This window comes from Manihot esculenta, chromosome 7 (assembly GCF_001659605.2).
Source record: "Manihot esculenta cultivar AM560-2 chromosome 7, M.esculenta_v8, whole genome shotgun sequence".
In the NCBI taxonomy this organism is placed as follows: domain Eukaryota; kingdom Viridiplantae; phylum Streptophyta; class Magnoliopsida; order Malpighiales; family Euphorbiaceae; genus Manihot; species Manihot esculenta.
The window spans coordinates 33,193,322-33,216,148 of NC_035167.2; the positions used below are offsets into that span (position 1 = coordinate 33,193,322).

General features: G+C 25.0%; 2 protein-coding genes across 2 annotated transcripts; one reads left to right on the forward strand and one right to left on the reverse strand.

Moving 5' to 3' along the window:
- The first annotated feature begins 1,070 nt into the window (after nt 1-1,070).
- Nucleotides 1,071-5,212, forward strand: LOC110619766 (PHD finger protein ALFIN-LIKE 2). The gene is made up of 5 exons (XM_021763314.2): nt 1,071-1,388; nt 1,489-1,521; nt 2,066-2,288; nt 4,580-4,700; nt 4,802-5,212. Exons 1-5 carry the CDS (start codon nt 1,295-1,297, stop codon nt 5,048-5,050), a joined length of 720 nt encoding a protein of 239 aa, XP_021619006.1. The 5' UTR covers nt 1,071-1,294; the 3' UTR covers nt 5,051-5,212.
- Nucleotides 5,213-14,210: 8,998 nt separating this feature from the next.
- LOC110618790 (jasmonate-induced oxygenase 2) lies at nt 14,211-17,337 on the reverse strand. Its single transcript, XM_021762034.2, has 3 exons — nt 16,598-17,337; nt 15,963-16,293; nt 14,211-14,784 (listed from the first exon to the last, which is right to left on the reverse strand). Exons 1-3 carry the CDS (start codon nt 17,110-17,112, stop codon nt 14,536-14,538), a joined length of 1,095 nt encoding a protein of 364 aa, XP_021617726.1. The 5' UTR covers nt 17,113-17,337; the 3' UTR covers nt 14,211-14,535.
- Between the last annotated feature and the right edge of the window lie 5,490 nt (nt 17,338-22,827).

Genomic DNA, 22,827 nt, shown 5'->3' on the forward strand with positions numbered 1-22,827 from the left:
GGTCATGGGTCATATTTAGAGTTGAAAGAATGTTAAAGGACCTTGGTATAGGGGAGGATTTTTTTAATTTTTAAGGCTTGTACAAGTAGAGTAGCTATAGTATTCTTTTTCAATAATTAAAAGTGTAATTTCATCTTGTTCAATGGATAAGATATATATTTTTAGTTTTTTTACTTATAAAAAAATAAAAAGCAATTGATTATTTAGTATAAATTCTACGTTCTGTTTGTTATTTTTTTCTTTTAAATTGTTATTTAACAATATTTTCCATTAAATTTCATTGGTAGGTCGATTTGGAGTTGGGTGGTGTTATTGTAAATAGGAATGGCAACGGATTGGGTATTTTTAAGTATCCAATCCAATCGAATTTTAATAGGACGGATATGAATAGTTATAATGGTATTTAAAATGGATTTAAATTTAAAAAATAATAAATATAAAAATAATAAACATTGCAGTTGAAATTTTATATAGAGTATTCATTATTCAAATTCGTTTATATAAATAATTAATTTAATATAAAAAATATATTTTATAATATAAATTTTTTTATATTTTTTTATTTAAAAATTAAAATTTAAATATTTTTTAGAAACATTAAATTCTTTAAATGAAAATTATTAATAAAAAATATTTTTTTTATAAATTATTAATTAAAATATATAAAACTAAACGGATTCAATAATTTAAATTAATTTTTAATTAAATTTAGAATGAATTCAGATATTGCTAATATAAATCGGATTCTGAGTTAGGATAGTTTAATTTTTGCGAAACTTTAAACTTAATTTCATAACAAAAGGATAAGTTTAACAATTCTTCAATTAAATATTTATACTTAAAGTTAAGTATTCATTATACGCATTTTAATTACATTTTGTATTAATAATATTAATATAAATATTCAATTTAAAGTTTATATCGGATCCAAGAATAAATCTTGATTGATTGAATATTAAGCAAGAAAAGGCCCTTTTGCAACAGTATAAAGTGATACGGCACAGTTTTGGGCTTGAAACATGTCCAAAACTCAGGCCTCATTCATTTTATATCACAAAGCCCGAAGCAGTGGCCAACAAAGCTTTCTTCCTGACACAAACACCACTAACCTCCTTTCCCCTACTCCTCCTCTCCTCTCTTCTCTCTCTTTTTCTCTTTGCCTTGAACGCTCAGTCTTGTATTATCATACATCAACGGATTCTTTTCTCTCTGATTCTCCTCTGAAATCCCTAACTTCAATTTTTCCGATCTGCTACTTTAATCTAATCATATATACACTAGTTTATGCATGTAAATGGCTTCCATCTCTTCGAGTCCACGCACTGTAGAAGAGATCTTCAAGGACTACAACGCTCGCCGCACCGGACTCGTCCGTGCTCTCACTTACGGTAGCCAAAACACTAATTTTGCTATTTCTGTATGTACATGTGTTGTTGTGTAGGTTTTGATTTTTATTTTTATTTTTTTAACTGTGGTTTCTGTTACCAGATGTGGATGAATTCTACTCTCAATGCGATCCAGGTCAGTGTCTAGCATTTAGCTTTTTTTGTCCTTTACGAGAAATTGTTAAAGCTCCAAATTTCCATTGGTTGCTGAGCATAACTTACTAAGCCAAGATTTGTTGTGTGTGTGTTTGATAAAATAAGCTTTTCTCCGTGCTTTCTTGTGTTTTGTTCTGCATGAACTTAAGTGGCGGAGATTTGTTTTGTAAAAGGTTGTTAAATATTCTAATTAGTATTACAATCTTTGGTAGCCAAATGTAGGTCTGGTTGTTATGGGTGCCATGATTTTTGCGAATTTTATTTCTGACATTTAGGCTGCACTTATAGATGCGGAGCAGCAGAGGTTTCTTTCACTTACAAAAGGAGCATTTGTAATTGACAGCTGTTAAATAATTTTCATAACTCACATTCGAGATAAAAACCAAATGGTGCTTTATTGTTTCTTATCTGTTTAACTGATTGCGGATCTTTTGACTTTCAATCCTTGTTATTTATTACAATGCTTATCAATTTTTATTGCTTATTTATAAGAAAAGCAAACTTCCACCTCCTTATCCTTTCAGAAAAGGAGAATTTGTGTTTGTATGGACACCCAAATGAGTCATGGGAGGTGACTTTGCCAGCTGAGGAAGTTCCGCCTGAGCTCCCAGAACCAGCATTGGGCATCAATTTTGCAAGAGATGGGATGCACCGTAAAGATTGGCTTTCACTTGTTGCAGTGCATAGTGACTGTTGGTTGCTCTCTGTGGCATTCTACTTTGGTGCTCGACTTAATCGCAATGAAAGGTATTTTGTTGTTCACAAATTCACATCCACACTGATCTGCAGTGAAAGTGCACATTGCATACCTACCAAGCTGAACAACTGTTTGCTTTAATACTCAGCAGCCCAATCTAGGTTGCTCCACTAGTGTTTAATTTTTCTTGGAACCGTAGATTGATACTTACAATGTGATTGTTATCTTTGCTTGAAAAAAAAACTACTAGAAATGGTGTGAATATTGCAGAAGTTTAAAATCTTAATATGAGGGGAATTCAAGAAAGATAGATGGGGCAAAGGCGACATATATCTTGAGACTTGAGTAACTAAACAATAACATTTGGGTCCACTTAATGAACATTTTATTGGTGCTTTATAAAGCATTCAAGAGTACTCCACATCATTGTTTAAAGTTACATTTCAAATGCAAGATATCATCTTTAACCATTTCATGCATAAAAAAAAGCTTTGTTATGTATTTGGAGCTTGAAAGCACAGCATTTCTTTTTATAACATCATTACCTCATATATTAGGAAAGTGTGAAATATCTCCATCACTTCAAAACCACTGTCTATTTGATGATCTGTGTTCTTGAGTCCTTGAGATAAAAAAAATTGTAGAGAAATGAAGGATTTCACTTGAGTTGATTGTGGAAAAAATTGAGAGTTGAGCTAAAATGACTTAGTTGCCTAGTGAGAAAATGAAGAGGAGCTAAAATGAATAAGCCAAGATAGTTTTCTCCCAAAAAAGGTCCCCTCTGCTGCCTGTTATGTGAAAAATGTTTAAGAAACAAAAGATTCTCAGCTAGAAAAGTGAATGGCTGTTGCACCTTCAAATAATGGTCAGCAATAACGGCCGTAGGCCTTCCATCTGCAATTTTAAAAATCCTTTAAATAACGGCTGTAACTAAAAATTCTTTGAAATAAAAGTTTTCCATCATTCAAACCCATGGCTAAGATGCTTTTGCTTCTGTTATTTCAGTATCTGGCAACAAAGTGATATTTTCCTTATATCTGTGGCAAAATGTGGTTCACACATCTTCTCATGTTGATTGTTCCTTAATTCTCCCAGGAGACACGGCTGAATGGTCAACTTTGTTAGTTGAACCTTCTTGTTTCTTTGATGACATAGCCAATTACCCATATTCGGTCTGCTGGGTTCCTTCCATATCTGTAGAGGCTACAAACCATACAATTACTTGGTTTGCATTTGCTTTTGCATGCAGTAAGAAAACTAGGTCTACCAGTGATGCTACTTTGGGTTGACTATGCAGTTCTGAAATTAGACTGCTGTTATATACTGGTCTAGGGTATAGTACAGAATGTGTTGTCTTGTAATTGTAACTTTATTAGTCAAAACAAATTTATATTACATATTCTAGATATTTGATTCATGTACATAAGTTGTTTCTCGCATACTTTAATTGTTTAAATTGATGAGAGTTGGTTTAGTTGCTAAAATTTGTTGTCATGTGACATTTATTGGTTTCATGTGAACTTTCTCAAGTTTTATTTTTTGGAGGCTTCTTTAAGTCCTGCTCCCAGCCACATATCTTACTTATCCAGGAGTCCACTGAAGTTCCCACTTCCCACTAACCATTCCAATCTGGGATTGGGGTTGGTGTTCTCAGAGTTTGTTTTAAACAAATCTTGCTTGTGCTTTTGGGTTGGGTTAAACCATGCTTTCTATGTTGTATGAATATCTACTGTTAGGAATGGTGTAAACACCTCTTCAGGATCAACCAAGTAATATCAAACCCAGTTCTGTCTTTTGTCTTGAGTTCTGATTTATCCATGACCATCTGAGCTTTACCAGACAAATTTAGCTATTCCTGAGCTGGAGATGCTGCTGTCTAATATCAAAACCTTCCATGGATGAAATTCCATAACAAGCACATAGTTCTAAGTGATATTGAGACTGTATTTGCAAATATGTTTATTTTGCTGAGGTCATAATCTATAATTTTTCATACCTTACTGATACTAAATTTTCTTTTGATAGATTATTTTTTTGGCTCTCTATTGGTTCTGATATCTGCATATTTCACGGGGTTGTTTTTTCTCCCTTTCCCCCCCTTTTTTTTGTAAGTTTTAACTGGATAGCTTGTCATTTTCATTCATATTCCCTGCCCCATCTTCCTCCTCCTTTTCGTCTCCCTTATCAAAGTTTTACCCCAAGTTAATCATTACAAAGGTGAGGCCACCCTTATCTACCTTTGAGGGCTGCACTCATTTTTCACATGCATGTGAACCTGTGTTTGTTTCAATGTAATGTTCACTGGACCATATGATTTACAGGTTGTGTTCTTACTTGACAGGAAGCGCCTGTTTAGCCTGATAAATGATCAGCCCACCCTATTTGAAGTTGTAACTGGAAGAAAGCCAGTAAAAGACAAGCCCAGCGTGGACAGTGGTAGCAAATCAAGGAACAGTACAAAGGTGCAATATTGTATCTCTCCAATGGATTTAAGCGATGAAAACTTGTTAAAGGCATCATATTTACATGTAACCTAATAGTTGACCCTGTCTTTTGGTTGCAGAGGTCAATTGATGGACAAGTAAGAAATACCAAGTTACTTGATGAAAGCTATGCAGAAGAGGAAGATGAGCATGGTGAGACCCTTTGTGGGAGCTGTGGAGGGACTTACAGTGCTGATGAGTTTTGGATCGGTTGTGATGTATGTGAGCGGTGGTACCATGGGAAATGTGTGAAGATAACACCAGCCAAGGCGGAAATGATTAAGCAGTACATATGCCCTTCTTGCAGCACCAAGAAGCGAAGGCAGTAACAGCGGAAGAAGGAAAGAAACTGTTTTGCTTACGGATGGTTTCATAAATCACTGATAGTTAATCCTTTTCTGTTTCCTTTTCTCCTTTTCTTATGGGGGTCAAAAAGGGCTTGTTGGCATCTTGTTATCATAGTTTTTAATCAAAAGATGTTATTTAGTGTCTATTAAACTTCAGGGTCTTTACACTTGACTTGCATGCCATAGATTTTGTTTCATGATAGATATTATACATTTGTGCATTAAATGATCAATAGCTCATTTGAGATGAGCTCCAGAAGATCTGCAGATCAGCTATGGTTGGATAGAATGTAGGACTTGAGATTAGTTGGCTGAACAAAGGCCTTTTCTGTGCCCCTAATTGCTGAGCATCTCTTCCAACACGAGTCTCAGTTGTTGAACCTAGTTCTTCTAGGGCTGGTATTTAATTGTTTATTATTTGCAGTAACAGGCCCACGGTCCCAATTACAGAGCGATTGGGCCAAATTCTAGAACCCAAAACATGGTGGGGCCTCCTGAAGGTTCCTCAAACCCAAAACCTTATAGAAAGAAATGTTCTTTTTGGAAATTCCGAATGTTTAACGTAGAAGGGAAAGGATAGGCGAAGCTTGTACCAGGACCAAAATCTTTCTTTATGCTGCTTGCCAAAGCCAATGGAGATGTGCTTAGCTATGTTACGAATTTCGGATAATCAAGAAAATTAAAGTCCTCGGAACTCTCTTTACTCTCTACAAGATTGAAATCTTCAATTTGAGTTTGAGAAATCTAATAAAGGCTATGATTTTCACATTTAGGCATTGTTTGTTTTAATGGAAAATAGTTTTTTAAAGAAAAATATTTTCTGCATTTTTTTTTATATTTGGTGGGGATTTAAAAAGAATGCCATTGATATTTGAGGTATTTTCCAATGTTTGAGATACTTTAAAGGGACAATTAAGCCTTCTTTTTTTGAAAAATAGCTTCTTTTTTTTTTCCCAAAAGTTGAAAGTAATTTTCTATATTTTACAAATCTTGTCTAAACTTTCTGTATTAATTTATTAATATTTTTATTTTATTTTATTTTTTAACATTTCAACCAATCAATAGAATGTAAACTATTCTTGCTTGCGTTTGTCATATTTAATTCATGTAATAAGAAAATTGAAAGTCATAAAAGGACTTGCTTCTCTTTCTTATTTAACCAATAACACCTCCTATGCTTAATGTGAAATCTGGCAAATCAATATTATCAAAAAGTTAAAACCGCCCACTTTAATGAAACCTCTACTTGATTACATTTTGTTATGTATAATATTTAAAATATTATATTTATTATTTTTCTATTTTATTCTGTATATGTAGCTACTTTTATTTAGAAACATGGCACCATTCTTTTCTTAATTTTTGTGAAATGCACATTTTAATTTTTCACAAACTACACTATTTCTAGATTATATTGTAATAATTGTTTTTTCAAAGCAGGAGACTGATTTACATATTTAGTGTTTCATTTCTTTTATTAGAGTTTTATGTCATGTCACCTTCAGTTAAAGCATTTTCTATGTTGAAATTGAAAGAAATATTTTCAATATTTTGAAAGTAAATTTTAGTATTATTTTTAAATAGATATTTTAAAGATATTTTATATATAAATATTTTTTTTAAAAAGAAAAACAATAAGTTGTAATTATTGATAAAAATTTAAAATTTCTCGATGACTAAGATTTGACTATTCCCTACTCAAATATTTATTGATAAAAATTTAGATGAAAGCACACAATTGCTTATTTATTTTAGAAATACAGTAGTTCTCTTTTTAATTTTGACTAAGCCTGAATTTTTTTTATCTTTTTCAAAGATTGTTGGGCACTATTATTGTTATTATATTTATACATGCTCAATTATGTAATCTTTTTGGACTCGTGAATCGATGAGATAATATAGTTATTAATATAAAATTAACCATTGTTTAAAAAATATATTTTTTTTTCATTTGACTGATCGGTGGCTATTTTTTTTGGAGCTAACATCTCTTATATCAATCTTGTGGTGGTGTTTAAGCAGATATGCAATGCTCTAATTTGCAAATTAAAAAAAAAAATTTATTTGTAAAAACAATAATAAGTTATGATAAATAAATGGATATATTATATTTTAATTTTTAAATTTTAGTATAATTAATATATCAATTTTTATATTTATAAAATTCAACATTTAAATCTCTCGATGTCTCTACATCTATTTTTACCATTAAAAATATAAAAATATTTTTATTATTCTTTTAAATAGATAAACTACACTTAAATCCTTAAATTTTAGTATAATTAATACATTTATTTCTATATTTTTAAAATCATGTACTTAAATCCATTTATAATCATTTCATTATCATTTATTATAATTTAAACATTTTAATAATTTATTTTTTATTTAAAAAAATACTTAAATCTTCATTAATTTTTATCTATAATATCTCATTTAACTGATTTTTAATACTTTTTATTTTTTAATTTTTATTTATTAAAATACTTTAATATTTATAACTTTAAAATTTTTATAAAATACTTACAATTTCAACTATTTTTAAACGATATTAAATAATTTTTAAATAGATTATAAATTTTTATAAAAAATATTTTTTAAAAAAAATTATATTTTTAAAAAAAGTTTGACTATCCATTAGTTCTAAACTAATGTATATAATAAATGAAAAATTATAATTTTAGATGAATTAAATATTAAAAAATTTAAAAATTTAATTGTAAAAATATAAAAACTGATATGTTAATTACATTAAAAGTTAAAAGAATAAAATATAGTTTATACAATATAAAATTCTTACTTATATTAAAAGGATTTATGTGTTCATGATAATATTTTAGATATTTGAAATATTTATTTTTTTTATCGATCGACTAATAGAATTATAAATGAAAAAATTTCATTTAAATAAATTATATAAAGATTTAAATATTTAATTTTAAAAATATAAAAATTAATTTATTAATTATATTAAATTTTAAAAATTAAAATATAATTTACCATAAAAAAAGAAAGAATAATCACAATGGCAATATTAAAGCTTGATTGGAGGGCCAATGCGTGTGTATTTATTGGACTAGGACTAGTCATCCATGTGAGAAGATGAGATTAAAAATGATTGTCCAAAGTTAGAATTGATAGAGACAAGCAATGGAAGTAGTTGAGTATTATAATTAAAAACCACTTAATTTGTCTTTTTTCTTCTCATCCTCACAATATGGGAAATAGTGGCAACCCACTTGTCAATTACAAAATTGCATGTATTGTAAAATTATATTTTAAAAAAAAATAAAAGATATATGTGTCGATTGACTATCGATAAAGAAGATAAAACATAAGATATTGTTGTCCCTACTAAGAGTTCCAGAAATATTTTGATCGTGACTTATAATTCCTGTATGATGGAGATATTTCTCACATACAATCTAATCAATTTTCAGAAAATACAAATTTTTTTGACAGATTTATAGCATCTTTAAAGGAATATATATTATGGAATTAGAGGAAAAAATATATTTATTTCGATTTTTTAACAAGGTTGATTTTCCTTTCTCTCAACAAAATAATGATGCTACAAGTTTTCCTTCCTCTCAACAGGATACCTCTAATCATATCCCTGCGAATGTTAATTTGATAGGTAACAGTGAAGTGGCTCATTCCATCAAAGGTCGGAATAGCCGAATGCAATGATCGTCTTATGTTGGAACTGCCGAATACTCGACAATTCTCGGACAGTTAATGCATTGAAGGATTTGGTTACTAGTTACAAGCCGGACATTTTATTTTTTATAGAAATAAAAGTTTTAACTCTCCGTCACTGTTTGCTCTTTGTGACAGAATTTTTGCCTTTTAATGACTGCATTCTTATGGACTGTTTGCAAGTGATTCAATCTCTTCAATCTCCACATTTAGATATTTTTGAATTGGATTTTATTTTGAATGATTATAAATGTTTGTTAGACTCTAGAACTAATATTTATGTTAGATGGATTCGTCGTTATACCATTCTAACTGCTCATACTTTGGTTAAAGAATCTATTAGGTATGATCGTCTTTCTATTTGAGATATATCTCTCTTCATTTAATGAAATTTTATTAATATAATTAATAATTTTATTTTTAAAAAAACCAACTAAATTACTTTATTTATAAACTATAACAAGTGTGTATATGAAAAAAAAATTTGAAATAAAATAATTTAGTCATGTCTTTTTCAGTATAATTTTTTTTATTTATCTTCTGAAAATAGATAAAATATTAAAAAAAGAAAAGAAACAACATGACACCAGACATGTGATTTTCAAATATGCATACAAATTATTATATATTATTTTACTTTAATTTCATCATATAACCTTAATATATAGTTGACATTATTGACTTTAAAATTTTTAATTGATTTATGGCAATGTAGATTTTTCAAGCATGAATTATTTATTATATGTATTTTGTCCATTATAGATATATAAATAAACCTTAAAGGATATTAAATTAATAAATAGAATATTTTTAAAAAAAATCTCTCATATCATTATATCAATAACACTATGTGGCTTTTGGAAGTTTGAAGATGGAATGACTCATGCCAATCACATAATTATTATGGTGATTTTTTATTATTTTTTATTTTTTATAATATAAATTATTTAAAATTAATGATAAGTTATTATCATAAAATAAAATAAAAAAATAAAAATTTAATAAACTGATATCCGATTCTACTCAAAAAATAAAGAATTCAAACATCAGTATATTTGATTTTTTATTAAAATTTATTTATTTTTTTAGAGGTCGAGTCTTATTATAAAGTTACTTTTATCATACACAAACCAACACTTATTAAGTTTGTAATCGTGAAATCACTTATCGATTATTGATATTTTTTATTAAATAGTTGCTATATTATTGCTAAATTTTTAAAAAATATTATATTAATTTTATTTTTTTTACAATATAAAAATTAATATCACATAAATAAAATATACAATTTTTGTATTTACTTTTAAATTTTAAATAATTTTTTATATTCGCTCTATTTTTTAGTTTATTAATTTGTGAGTGTTAGAGTGATTGATGTAAATACTAATTATCTCATTTTTTTAAATTTAACTAATTACAATATAAATTTATTTTTTAGTTACATTAATATATATATTTTAAAAAGTTTTCAAAATATCACATTTAAATAAATTTAAATAATCCCAAAATATATCTTGAGGAGAGCATGAAGTAGTGGTTCATTATTATGTATGAAATTTGATGACCTTTTCCTTGTGTGGTTCATGACAAGTGAATGGTTAAATCAATTTGAATATTACTTATGAGTTTTGGCTTTTAGCTTCATATTCATTGAACAACCCCAACTTAAATAATAATAATAATAATAATAATTTTTATTATTTGCATCAATATTTAATGTATGCGCGTGATGCTTTCCTGCAGACTGAAAATATTTTTATTGATAATTAGGTTTTATTATTCGCCTTTCACTCAAATTCGGGAGAATTTTATGAGTTTGACGTCATTATTTTAAATTGTAAAAATATTCTATTTTTTTATCAAATTGTAAAAATATTCTGTTTTTTTATCTAAATATTTCTTTATATTGAATTAGACGTAATGCGAATAAGGTTGCTCATCTGTTAGCAAGAAATCTATTCGTTTTGATCGTTTTAAACTCTGGGTTGATATGTCTGAGTGTCTGTTTAAACATTATAGTTCAAGATAATAATATTTATTTTCTTGACTTAAAAAAATAATAATTTTTATCTTCATTAATATCATATATTATTATTTTTATATTTATTTTTATTAAAAACATATTAATAATTTTTATTATAAATTATTAAGCTACCTGTTTTATGAGCACATAGATTTTCTAAACAAGGATTTAAAGTTATAAAAATAGTCTTTAAATACCATTAATAATATTTTTAAAAAAATTTTATAATAAAACATAAACATTTAATATTTAAAAAATATTTTAAATAATAATTTTGATGATAATATGAAACAGAGTCTTAACATTTATATAAATAAAAATTGGTATTCGTTGTATGCTAAACAAACAATCAATCAAAAAACCAACACGACAAGAGACATGTGACTTTATACTTAATTATTTTACATCAATTATTCATAAAAATTTTAAACTATAGTTGACGGTATTCACTTTTAATATAATTGATTGCATACAAAAATCACATAAAGCTCACGTGAACCAATGAGAACCTCACATATAAATATATCTATATCTATATATATATATATATCAATTATTAAAATATATTATCATTATTTTTTATTATAAATCTCTTATTTAAAAAATAAAATTTATTTTTATTAATTTTATTTATAAATCTGATAATGGTATAACTTATGCGCTTATTCGAGCTAATCGTGATTGATAACTGCTGGATTTCACCATTCCGTTATGAGACCGAACCCATAACGACAGTCCTAATTTTGAGACCTCTAAGTCTTCTCGATAGGCCGGCCCAGTCCGTTCGGCCCTAAGATTGGACCTCCCTAGTTTCCAGTCCAATTCGGAGGAGAAGAAGTAGCCAACCCATCTGTCTAGTGGATCCATCCGCATGCGTATCAAGAGGGAATTAAATGGCCGTTACACATGAAGCAGAGATCTGATATTCTCGTACGTCTGTATCCGTATGACAGAGACAGATGGCCCAATGGCAGTGAGACCATTATACGTCACTAACAGATAAAGAAAAATAATAAAAAGGGGAGAAGCATTCTCCTCTCGGATCAAGTTTAGAGAACCTTTGTAAAACCTATTTTCTGAATTTCAGATAATTAGTGATATTTTGGATCTGATTGAGATTTTTTCTTTGCCTTCTAATTATATTTCTGAATTAATTGTTATTTAAAATTAATAGAATTTAGTTTTTATTAAAAAAAATAAATTAATTAAATATATAATTTAATTTTTAACCTTTACTGTAATATTTTATTATTAATTTTAAATATATATAATTATTTATTTTAAATTTTTAAGAGTTAAAAAGGATTATATTTTATAAAATTTGCTAAATTACATAGACCTTAATTAATAGGAGACAACTTTTGGAGGGGCTTCACGGATAACTCATTATGATTGGATAATGTCACTATTCAAACCATTAAAGACTTACTGTTGGTGAGGGATAATTATGGATGCAACATTTAATGGTGTTAAATAAAATCAATTTTTTGAATTCTCGTGTAATTTTTAATTTTTAATTTTTAATTTTTAATCTATTTCTAAATAAAAAGAGAAAAAATACCTTTTAAATTTCGCAACAAATTTTCAAATTCATTATTAAATTGAGTAGTATATTTAAATTTTGTATTAATTATATTGATTTAAGATAAAATTATAAAGATAATTAATATTCTATAATAAAATTTATTTAATTATTTATGATTTTAATTATATCTGAATAAGATTTTCTCGTGTTGCCAACATTGGAATTTGAGCATGTGATGTTTCTCTTGTTGCCGACATCCAAATATATGTTGACTTCGCAAGAACATCACCCCTACCACACAAAATCATAATTCACTTGATTTATTATTATTATTCAGAAAAAAAAAACAAAAAAACTCAAGGCTCTCAATATTTTTACAGTATGTTTGTTGATATTAGAAATATTTTTCTAGAAAAAGTAATTTATTTTATGCTAATTTTTCAATCTCTCCATTTAACATTATTCATTTTGTAAAATAAAATTTAAATAAATTCTTAATTCATCCATTTTAAATAAAATTTAGTTTACATTAAAAAAATCTTTAAATTTTAAATTTTATAACAATAAAATCCAACTAACATGGACATGGTGACTTATCAAAGCACAATTCTCAGTTAAAAGTTATTGTCACTTGAGTGGAATGGAATCCCTTTTTTCAATATATTCAGAAGCTTTCTTTCATTTTCACGTCTTTTCTCCACCAGAAATACATATTCATAATCAATCATGAAAATGTCGCATTATGTAGTCAAAGGTTGTCGCCTAATGGCATTTTTCTGCGTAGATGTGGCAAAGAAGCAAAAAAATTATGATTTTATAGATAAATACATGTCCTTGAAGGATGTTGTACGATTATAAATACTATGAAATAAAGTATAATCTTTGAGATAAAAGGGATGATGTGTCTAAAGTTATAGAATATTTAATATCAAATGAGAAATTATGATATTATGTTAAATTTAGATCAGATTTAATTTATTTTAAAAAAAGAAATATTTAAAATTCTTATAAATTTCATTTTTAAGAATTATAGTAAGAATTTTATAAATTGAAATTCAGGGATGATATTATTATAAAATTATATCAGAAATAATATATAAAATTTAACTTTTAATTTTATTCCTAAATTATTGTGAGGTATGATGTATTTTTTTAAAATTTTCTAGTTAAAATAGTTTAGAAATTTAAATTAAGCTCAATTTAACTTAAAAATAATAGTTTTTTAAACTAAAATTTTTAATTATTGATTTAGATGAAAAATTAAAAAGTTAATTTCATGGATTTTAAATTAATTTTTCATTAATAAAAAATAAAGGAGTTTAATTTATTTTATTTCTTAAATTTTAAATTAAATTAAATTTAAAATAAACTTCTATGTTCTTGAGGAGTGATGGTGCATGAATTTTTTTGTTTAAATTGTTGATAAAGAGTAGTAATTTAATTTAATTTAATTTATTGATAAAGTAAATTCATTAATTAGTTAAGATGTTCAGGAAATTTATTAATTAAAAAAAATTCTATAAATTAAAAGTATGTATTTCTGGTTGTAGATCTTTTTCAATTTTAATTAATTTATTATTTCTATGAATATAAGATATATTTTTAATTAAAATTGAAAACATTACATATTTATTATAAATATGGTATGATTTTGGTTGATGACAGCTTAGCATGAAATGTAATTAGAAGCGTTTTAGGCCATAAAAATAAAGATATATTATTTTCTTTATATTTTTTTATTAGATGTGTGACGTGTTTATTTAAAAAATAAAATACAGATCAACTAAATATATATTCCATTTATAAAAATAAAACTTTCAATCTCTTAACAAAAAAAAATATTTTAATTTATATCTAACACTCGCTATTTATTTTTAATATAATAAAAATTCAATAAATTAAGTAATAATTGGTGGACTACACAAATAGAAGGTAGTCCTCTTCATGTTTTTCACCATAAAAATGAAAAGTCTCAATTTATAAATAAAGAGACTTAAATTCAAGATTTCACTCGCTCTTTATATATTACAAATCACGAAAAGCCAATAAATCTTAGAGGCTAAATTGCCAAATCTCCTTTTGATTATAAGAGGTGTTCAATCAACTCAAATACTAATAACCAATGAAGGGATTTTGTTGTTTTTTTTTTTATGATTTACAATAAAATAAAATTGCTTAATTAATAAATTTATTATCCATAATCATCACCATCATAATCTTTCATCTTGGAGATTTTAGAGCTTCCACTTGGGATTTGCCTCTGGGACCCATTGTTCTAATGAAAAGTCTGTACTGATCAAAAGTCATGGGTTGATATAGTGAAGGTCTCTCTGGTGTCACAAGCTCCTTCAATGGCTTTATGGGTATATCACTCTTTGGATTATAGAATAAGGCAAGTGAGACTCTCTCTTTTGCTGAATTTACAATCACTCTATGCTCCACACTCTTATATATTGCATTGCTTAGTACCTATAATATCAATATTAAGAAAATATCAATAAATAATTTATTAATTAAATAGTATTTTGTTCAAAAAAATTATTTATATCAATTATGTTGTTTATATTATTTTAGGGATACTTCTCCTTAATTTTTATATGTTAGTCACTTTTTTTTTTTAATGAAATGTGACTTTGGGATAAGTGAAAATGAGAAGACTTGCTAGCTAGCAAGCATTTTTGGAGGCTATCTTCAAGTGTTGTAAACTGATTTATTGTTTAGATATGTACGCCGACTTCAAATAAAAAAACTTATTGTATTGAAATACTTTAAAAAACTTTAAAAATTCGATTCAATTTTTTATTCAGTTTGATTTAATTTTTAATTTTAAAAATTTTAATTATTTCGGTTCAATTTTAAAAAATTCAGTTTAATTTTTTTATTCATTTCGATTCGATTCGATTCGATTTTTAATTTTAAAAATTTTAATTATTTCGGTTCGGTTCAGTTTTGATAAAAAAAATTAATCCGAATCGATTAGTGATAATAGTATATTATTTTCAATAATATAATGAAATTAAATCATATTAAAATTAAAATATTTTAATTAAATTTTAAAATACTAAAAATGAAGTATAAAAAATAAAAAATTTATTAAAAATTCAAATCAAATTAGATCGATTTGATTTAATTTAATTTTTGATTAAAATCAATTTGGTTTGATTTTTATAAATACCAAAATTTTAATTTTTAATTTATTCGATTCGATTTTAAATTTAAGCAATCAAATACTTACTCAGGTACGGGACCTCAACAATGACTCAAAAGTTTTGATATTTTAAATATTGACCATTATTTTTCACATGTTAAAAACGTGGCATTGCTTAAAAATTAGGTGTATATATTTTTTAAAATCACTAATTGAAATGTGGGAGAGAAAGATGAACACTATATACTTTTCTAAACATGGACATGTGTGGTGGGGAGAGTGGAAGTGAGCACTTGTGACCACTACTCTTAATAAACATTTTATAATAGACCAAGGTTGAAAGGTCAATGAGACAAGTCCTATCATGTTTATCTAATTTGAGAATTTAAAAAAAAAAAAATTATTCTGATTCATGATTAGGTTCATAAATCTAACTAAACATATTTCATGTTTACAGATAATATAAAGATAAGAGAAAGATGATGATTTTGTTAATTACCTGAATTTGATCACCAATATTTACAATGAAAGCATGTGGAGCTGGCTTCACAGTAATCCAATCATCTCCTCGTCGGACTTGAAGACCGGTAACATGATCGTCCGGCAAGAGAAGGGTCATGCCGCCGGGGTCCGAATGAGATGATAGACCAAGAGCCAAGTCAGGTTGTGGGCACTTGGGATAAAAATTCACCCTTAGACATGCCCCAATATTCTCACCACCAAATGCATCTTGCAAACGTGCCTCGTCTAATCCAAGATTTATAGATAATACCTTCATCAACCTCCCACATAGCTCCACCACTTGTTTTCCATATTCTTCAATCACTTCTCTACACACATAAAATAAAATAACTGTAAATGATTTTGCTCATTTTTAAATTTATATTAATTCGATTAATATTCGAACTCCAAAACCGACCCACTTTACACCTAAGGCGAAACAACTGCAAAGTGGCCGGCAAGGCAAAGCTTTTAATATTATTTGTGGTACGATGATTAAGAAAACCGATAAGACACGTCGATTTCCAATATCCAAAGCTCTTAGCTTTGATGTTCTAAGCAAAACCAGACAAAAAATATTAAAGAAATCAAAAAAGGGTAGTCGAGAAGAAATCAAGATTGAAGAAATATTACCTGCAATTAGCTGGGAGACCAGGCCACTTGTTGTTGTCTTTTAAAGACAAGGGAAGATAATGAAGGAAGTAGTAATCACTCCAATCAAGAATGGCTCCTTTTTCTACTCCTAGCCTGCTTCCATAACCTTCATATGTCTTGGGAGAATTTGCATATTTTTGCTTCTCCTCCATCGGCAAATGAAAGAATTCTCTCCATATTTTCCGACCACTGTCCAGCAACTCAGGATTAACTCCATGGTTGATAACTTGGAAGAATCCCCAGGTGCGACAGGCCATGGAAATTTCTCTAAGTATGGAAGCTCGAAGATTGTCATCATCTCCACTTAAACCTCCAAGATCAATAATAGGGATATTGATATCATCTCTTGGAGAAGAAGAAGAAGAAGATGGTGATTTTATGGATGGCCTTTCGTGTGGTGGCTTGATATATCGATCAGGAATTTCCTCCAAGCAGCGCTCCGATAAGGATTGAACACGAACTATTGGTTCAGGCCAATCTTGAAGATTGTTCATGGTGTTGAATATACTATATAAGTAGATGACATGAAACGATAAAACAATGAAACAAATAAGTCCTTAGATTCTTTCTCTTTTTGTTTTAAGAAAGAAAGGAGAGGGGAAAGTGGAGATCGGGGGAGGGAAAGGGAGATGGGGACGAGGGAAGGAAATGAAGGAGCGGTGTTTAAAAGGAGAGGAAGAGTAGTGGTGAGGCCAAGCAAGTGAAATAGACGTAGATGAGAACGTGAAAATAATGGGGTTTTGCGGCGAGCGACATTCGCCATTTTGAGGTCATTTTTATTTCATAAGCTAGAACCGGAACTCACTAACGCTTTATTCATGGAAAATATATTTAAGAAAATTATTTTTTATGTTTAAAAAAATAAAAAATATTTTTTATTTTTTTTAAAATTAAAATTAAATATAAAATATAAAAGCATTTTTTAAATATAAATTATTTTATGCAAACTTAAGGTTCTCATAATAATAAGCATTAAAGTGTATATAGATAAAATGATTTTTTTTGCTTTTTAAATTTTAAAAATTAGAATTTTTTTTATTGTGATGCTTGTTTGGAATTTTTTTTTTTACTACTAAAATGGTTTCTAGAATTATAAAGTTCTAAATTTCATGTTTAAATCGAAATTTGTTTTAAAAATATAAATATCAATGTCATACATGACATAATTTTTTAATTTAAATGGATTTCACATTTAATCTCTCTTTTTCTTTTTATAAAAATTAATAAAAGAATCTTATAGATAAAATGATTTTTTTATTTTTTTTAATTTATATAAATTAGATTTTATTCTTTTTCATTTTTAGTTTTTATTAAATTTATTTAAATATGCACTCGTATACTTAGTCTGATAATAAATGTATCTGAAATATTTTAGGTTCTATTATTTCAATTTTTAATTTTCAGTTTTAAAAAAAAATCTATTTAAAGGTTGGTGATTGTTAAGCGAATGTGTCTAATTCTTTAGCATAAGCGTGTGGAATTGTGAATTTAGTATGATTAACATGTGTAGCTATTATGGAAATATTTCTTTAAAAGAAAAAAAAAGTAATGAGTTAGTTAATTAATGGATAAAACGTCAAATTTGCTTCAATAATATTAAATTTTATTTTATTTTATTTATTTAAATTATTATTGAAAATTTAAATACAATTAATAAGTCTAAATAATTATTAATTATTTTAATAATTGATACTTAAAAAATTAAAATAATTAATTTTTTATGATTTATTATCACAATTTCTAAACTCTCATATTTTGATATAGTCAAAATTTGCTACCGAATGGAGTTTATACATGTAACAAATACATTTTGATCGTTGTTAGCAAAAAAAAAAGGCATTTTAATTATTAATTGTGATGATTGTATTTTGGATTTTATAATTTTGAAATAATTTTAATGTTATTAAATTAAGATTTACTTTTAGTAAAATAATATTTAAAAAAAAATAAATGCATAACTATATTCATTTTTTAATTAAACTTCATTTTATCACTCAATTATCTATTTACTTCATTTAACTCTTCGATGCTTTAATTATGAAATAATTTAATTTTTATTTGAAGAGTAATATATATTCATTTTCATATTAAGAGTTTTATGTAGTTTAGAAGAAAATTTAATTTAATAGTTCTTAAAATGAATATTTTATATGTTAATTCAGGCTTATGGAATGCTCCGGCTTTAGTTTTATTTGATATTTTGTATAAGAGAATATATAGGGATCTCCGACACCGCCGCCAGTAGCTCCGGGATCTTCCTCTTTCTACACGTTTTAAACGTGCCTACTACTTGCTTTTGGGTTCCAAAAATCACCAACACATATTTTACCAATCATATTTTTTAATTGGTCAAATCCGTATGTACACACTTTATTTTCATAAAAAAAAAGTCTCGTGTTATGTAGTTTTAAAAACATAAACTATTCAAAAATTAATATCATTGGAGCGTAAATGAATTGAATTTTATCTGTTAGAATTTTTTTTTAAATTTAAATTTTATTTATTTTAAATTTAAATTCAATATTAATAAATTTAAATTTAAATTTATTTTATTTTATTTAGTAAATAAATAATAATAATAATAATAATAATAATAATATAAAGTTTGAAATTAAATTTACAGTATATTTTTTACTCACTGTGAATTTTTTTTTAAATTTAAATTAGAAAGACAATTATATATAAAATTTACACCGACTATTTAATGAAATTATAAAATTATATTAATTTTACTTTTAAATAATTAATTTAAAATGTTTTTAAAATTTAAAGTGTTATAAGACGTTTTTAATAAAGTTTTAAAGCGTAAATGCTTATTTATCTTTTTTTTTAACTCATTTAAATATAATATTCCATAATTTTGAAAAATAATTTAAATATTATTAACTTAAAGCTCTTATATAATATTAAAATTTCTTGTTTAGATAATAAATTTTTAAAAGTTTAATAAAAAAAATTATATATTGATGATGTCAGATGACACGTATGGGTATGTTTATTAAATGTTGAATAATGCAATCCACATGGTACATCATGGGCTACATCTAGGAGCCAGAGTTGACAATAATTTCTTTTTATTATTATTTTTATTAGCAAAATCTATCTTTTATATTTAATCTTTTTATACATGAAAAAAATAGCTAATGTCCTGATTTTTTTAATGGATATTTAATATTTAATTTTTTAAAAAATAATTATTTAACATTTACCTATAATTTTACATTTTAAAATCATTTTATAAAATTTATAATTTTATAAATGTTAAGTGATAATATTTAATTATAAAAAGTATTATAATTTTTCTAACTAATTTTGTCTAAATATTATGAATGAAATTAAATGATTTTAAATAGAATTATTCACTCTGGAAGATAGCTAATTGTCCTATTTTTCCTTTTCCATGAAGAAAATAGATTTTGTTTTCTGCTATTTATATTTTCTCATTATATTTCAATTGGGAAAAAGTAAAAAAAAATAAAAATTAATTTATTTTCGCTTATTTGAAAGGAAGAAGAAAATATAAATATAATTTTCTGAAAATTACTACTTTGCTCTTTATATTTTTAAATAAAGTAAAAAAAAATCAAAGGATATAAATGTAATTTTAAATTGAAATAATATTTTCTTATAATTTTTTTTCAATCTGAAGAGAAGAAAACCAAGGTGTAATAAATTTCATCTTCACGTTTTCAAACAGAAAAAAGTGTGGAAAAGTCCTAATGTTTACGTTATTTCGTTTCAATTTAAATATTTAAGTTTTAGATAAATTAATTTATATTTAAATATAATTTTAATTAAATTTTTAAAATTAAAATGTAACAGTCAGTTAATATATTAAATATAATATTTTATTATTTTTTAAATATAAACTAATTTCATATATAAAAAAATAATATTAACTTATATTTAAGTATAATTAACTGTTATATTAAATTTTAAATATAATAATAATCTAATCGTTAAATATACATTTTATACCATTAAATTAATTTTATTTTATAATAATAATTAAAAATATTTTATAATAAATATATTATTTATAATTATTGTTGTAAAATTAATTTTAATAATGAAATTATTTATATTTAATTTTGATTTAAAAATTAATTAAAATAACGTCTAAACTGAATTAATTATTTAAAATTTAAATATTAAAATTAAAATATAAAATATCATAAACATTGAAGATTTTTTCAGCTAATCGATAAAAAAAAAAACAAAAAGGTCATTTGAAAGATGTTTTCTTTCTATCTAACTTTCTCAATATCCAAACATGTGCTGTAAAGTGGGAACTTTCTACCTCTTGACTACTTCAACTAAAAATACAATTTCAGGCTCTTCACATTTTCCTTTCTCAAATGCAAGAGAAGAATGATCTTAATTTCTATGAGTTGAATGAGGAAAAGATGTGATTTTGTGGATTCATATTCAACCTTAAGATATATTTTTATATTATAACTAATATATGCTTCAAATTTACACTCAAGACATTTCTATTCTGAAATGACTTCAACACTATTTAAATTAAAATTTATTAATTAAGATTTCATTTATTTTATAAAAAATATTTTTAAAAAATATTTTTATATTTTTTGGTATTTATAATACTCAAAATAAATTATTTTTTATCAAAGGAAATTGATATTATTTTTAAAAGAAAAATTAATTTTTACACTTTAAGAATATTATTAATATTACTATATAAATTTATTAATATTTTTTATTTTAAATTTAAATTAAGTAATATAAAATAAATTATTTTATTAAAAAATATTTTTTTATATAAAATATTTTTTAAATATACATTTTTTTTACAAACAAATAAAAACACTATTAAAAAATAAATTTAAAACAATAACAATAAATTATTGCCTTAATTATAACTATAAATTAATAGTAACAATTTAAAATTTATTATATGTATCTCGCTACTAAATATAAAATAATAATTTAAACATTCACATATTTAATTTTAAAATAAATACATCTGAATAAATTTAAGAAATATCAGATTTTATTCTTTCAACTCTTAATTTTTATTTAAAAAATAAAAAATAATATTTTTTTCATTATAAATAAAAAATACAATAATTTTACTGAATATAAAATTTTATGTTCATGTATATTACTATATATAATAAAAAATTAAATTATTTTTATAATAATTTTAAGTCGTTATTAAATTATTATTTTAATAATTTTAAAATAATAATTTCACACCGTTTCAATGTTACGTTAATTAAACCCTATATTTGAATTTAATGACAAAATTTTAACTATTCATTAATTATTTTGCAGCAACTACTTACTAATTTGAATTTTTTTAATGCTAAATAATACTGCTGAGTATATTATTTTTTAGTTAGATTAATTTTTTATTTATAAAAAAATTTTGACAAAAAAATGATTTGACGTAAAAAGAAAAAAAAATATTAATTATTGATTTAGTTGCCGCTCAAAGACATAGCATGTGATTAGATATAAATTTCTTTCAAGTCCTAATCACCGCCAACTTTTTTTTTTTTTCTAATTCTTTTAAGAAGATATTAGATTATCGTCAGCAAATAAATATATTTATTGATTATTTAAAAAAAAAGAAATATATATATTTTTTTAAATAAAAAAAGAAATATATTTATTAATTATTATTACTCACGTGATGAATACTATTCATATAGACAGAAAAATACAAAACTACGTATAAACGTGTTCCATTGAAACACTTGAAAAATAAATTATTTTTTATAACAAAATGTATTTAAAATGCAATATAATCACTGAAAATATAGGAAACTTTTATTTATTTAATAAATATTTATTCACAATTAATTATAATTTTAGAAATGTAAAATCAAAGTTCATTGCATCTATAAAATTTCTAATTTTTTTAAAAAATTATTTTTATAAATAAAAATAAAATTATGAAAAGAATTAAATGAGAATGATATATGAAGATAATTCAATGTGCCCATAATATCCACTCATTGCTACATCTTCCTACCCTTGCTTATGTGGCACCAATCTATCAACACTTTTCACTAATCAATTTAGGAATTGTTTGGTTGAAATAATACTTTATGACAAAAATTTCTCACAAAATAACTTACTCCCATAAAAAAAAAAAGTTAATATTTTTAAAGAACAGAAAGTTGTCTTTTTAAATTTTTAAAAAGTTAAAAACTAAAAATAAAAAAAAAGATAAAATATAT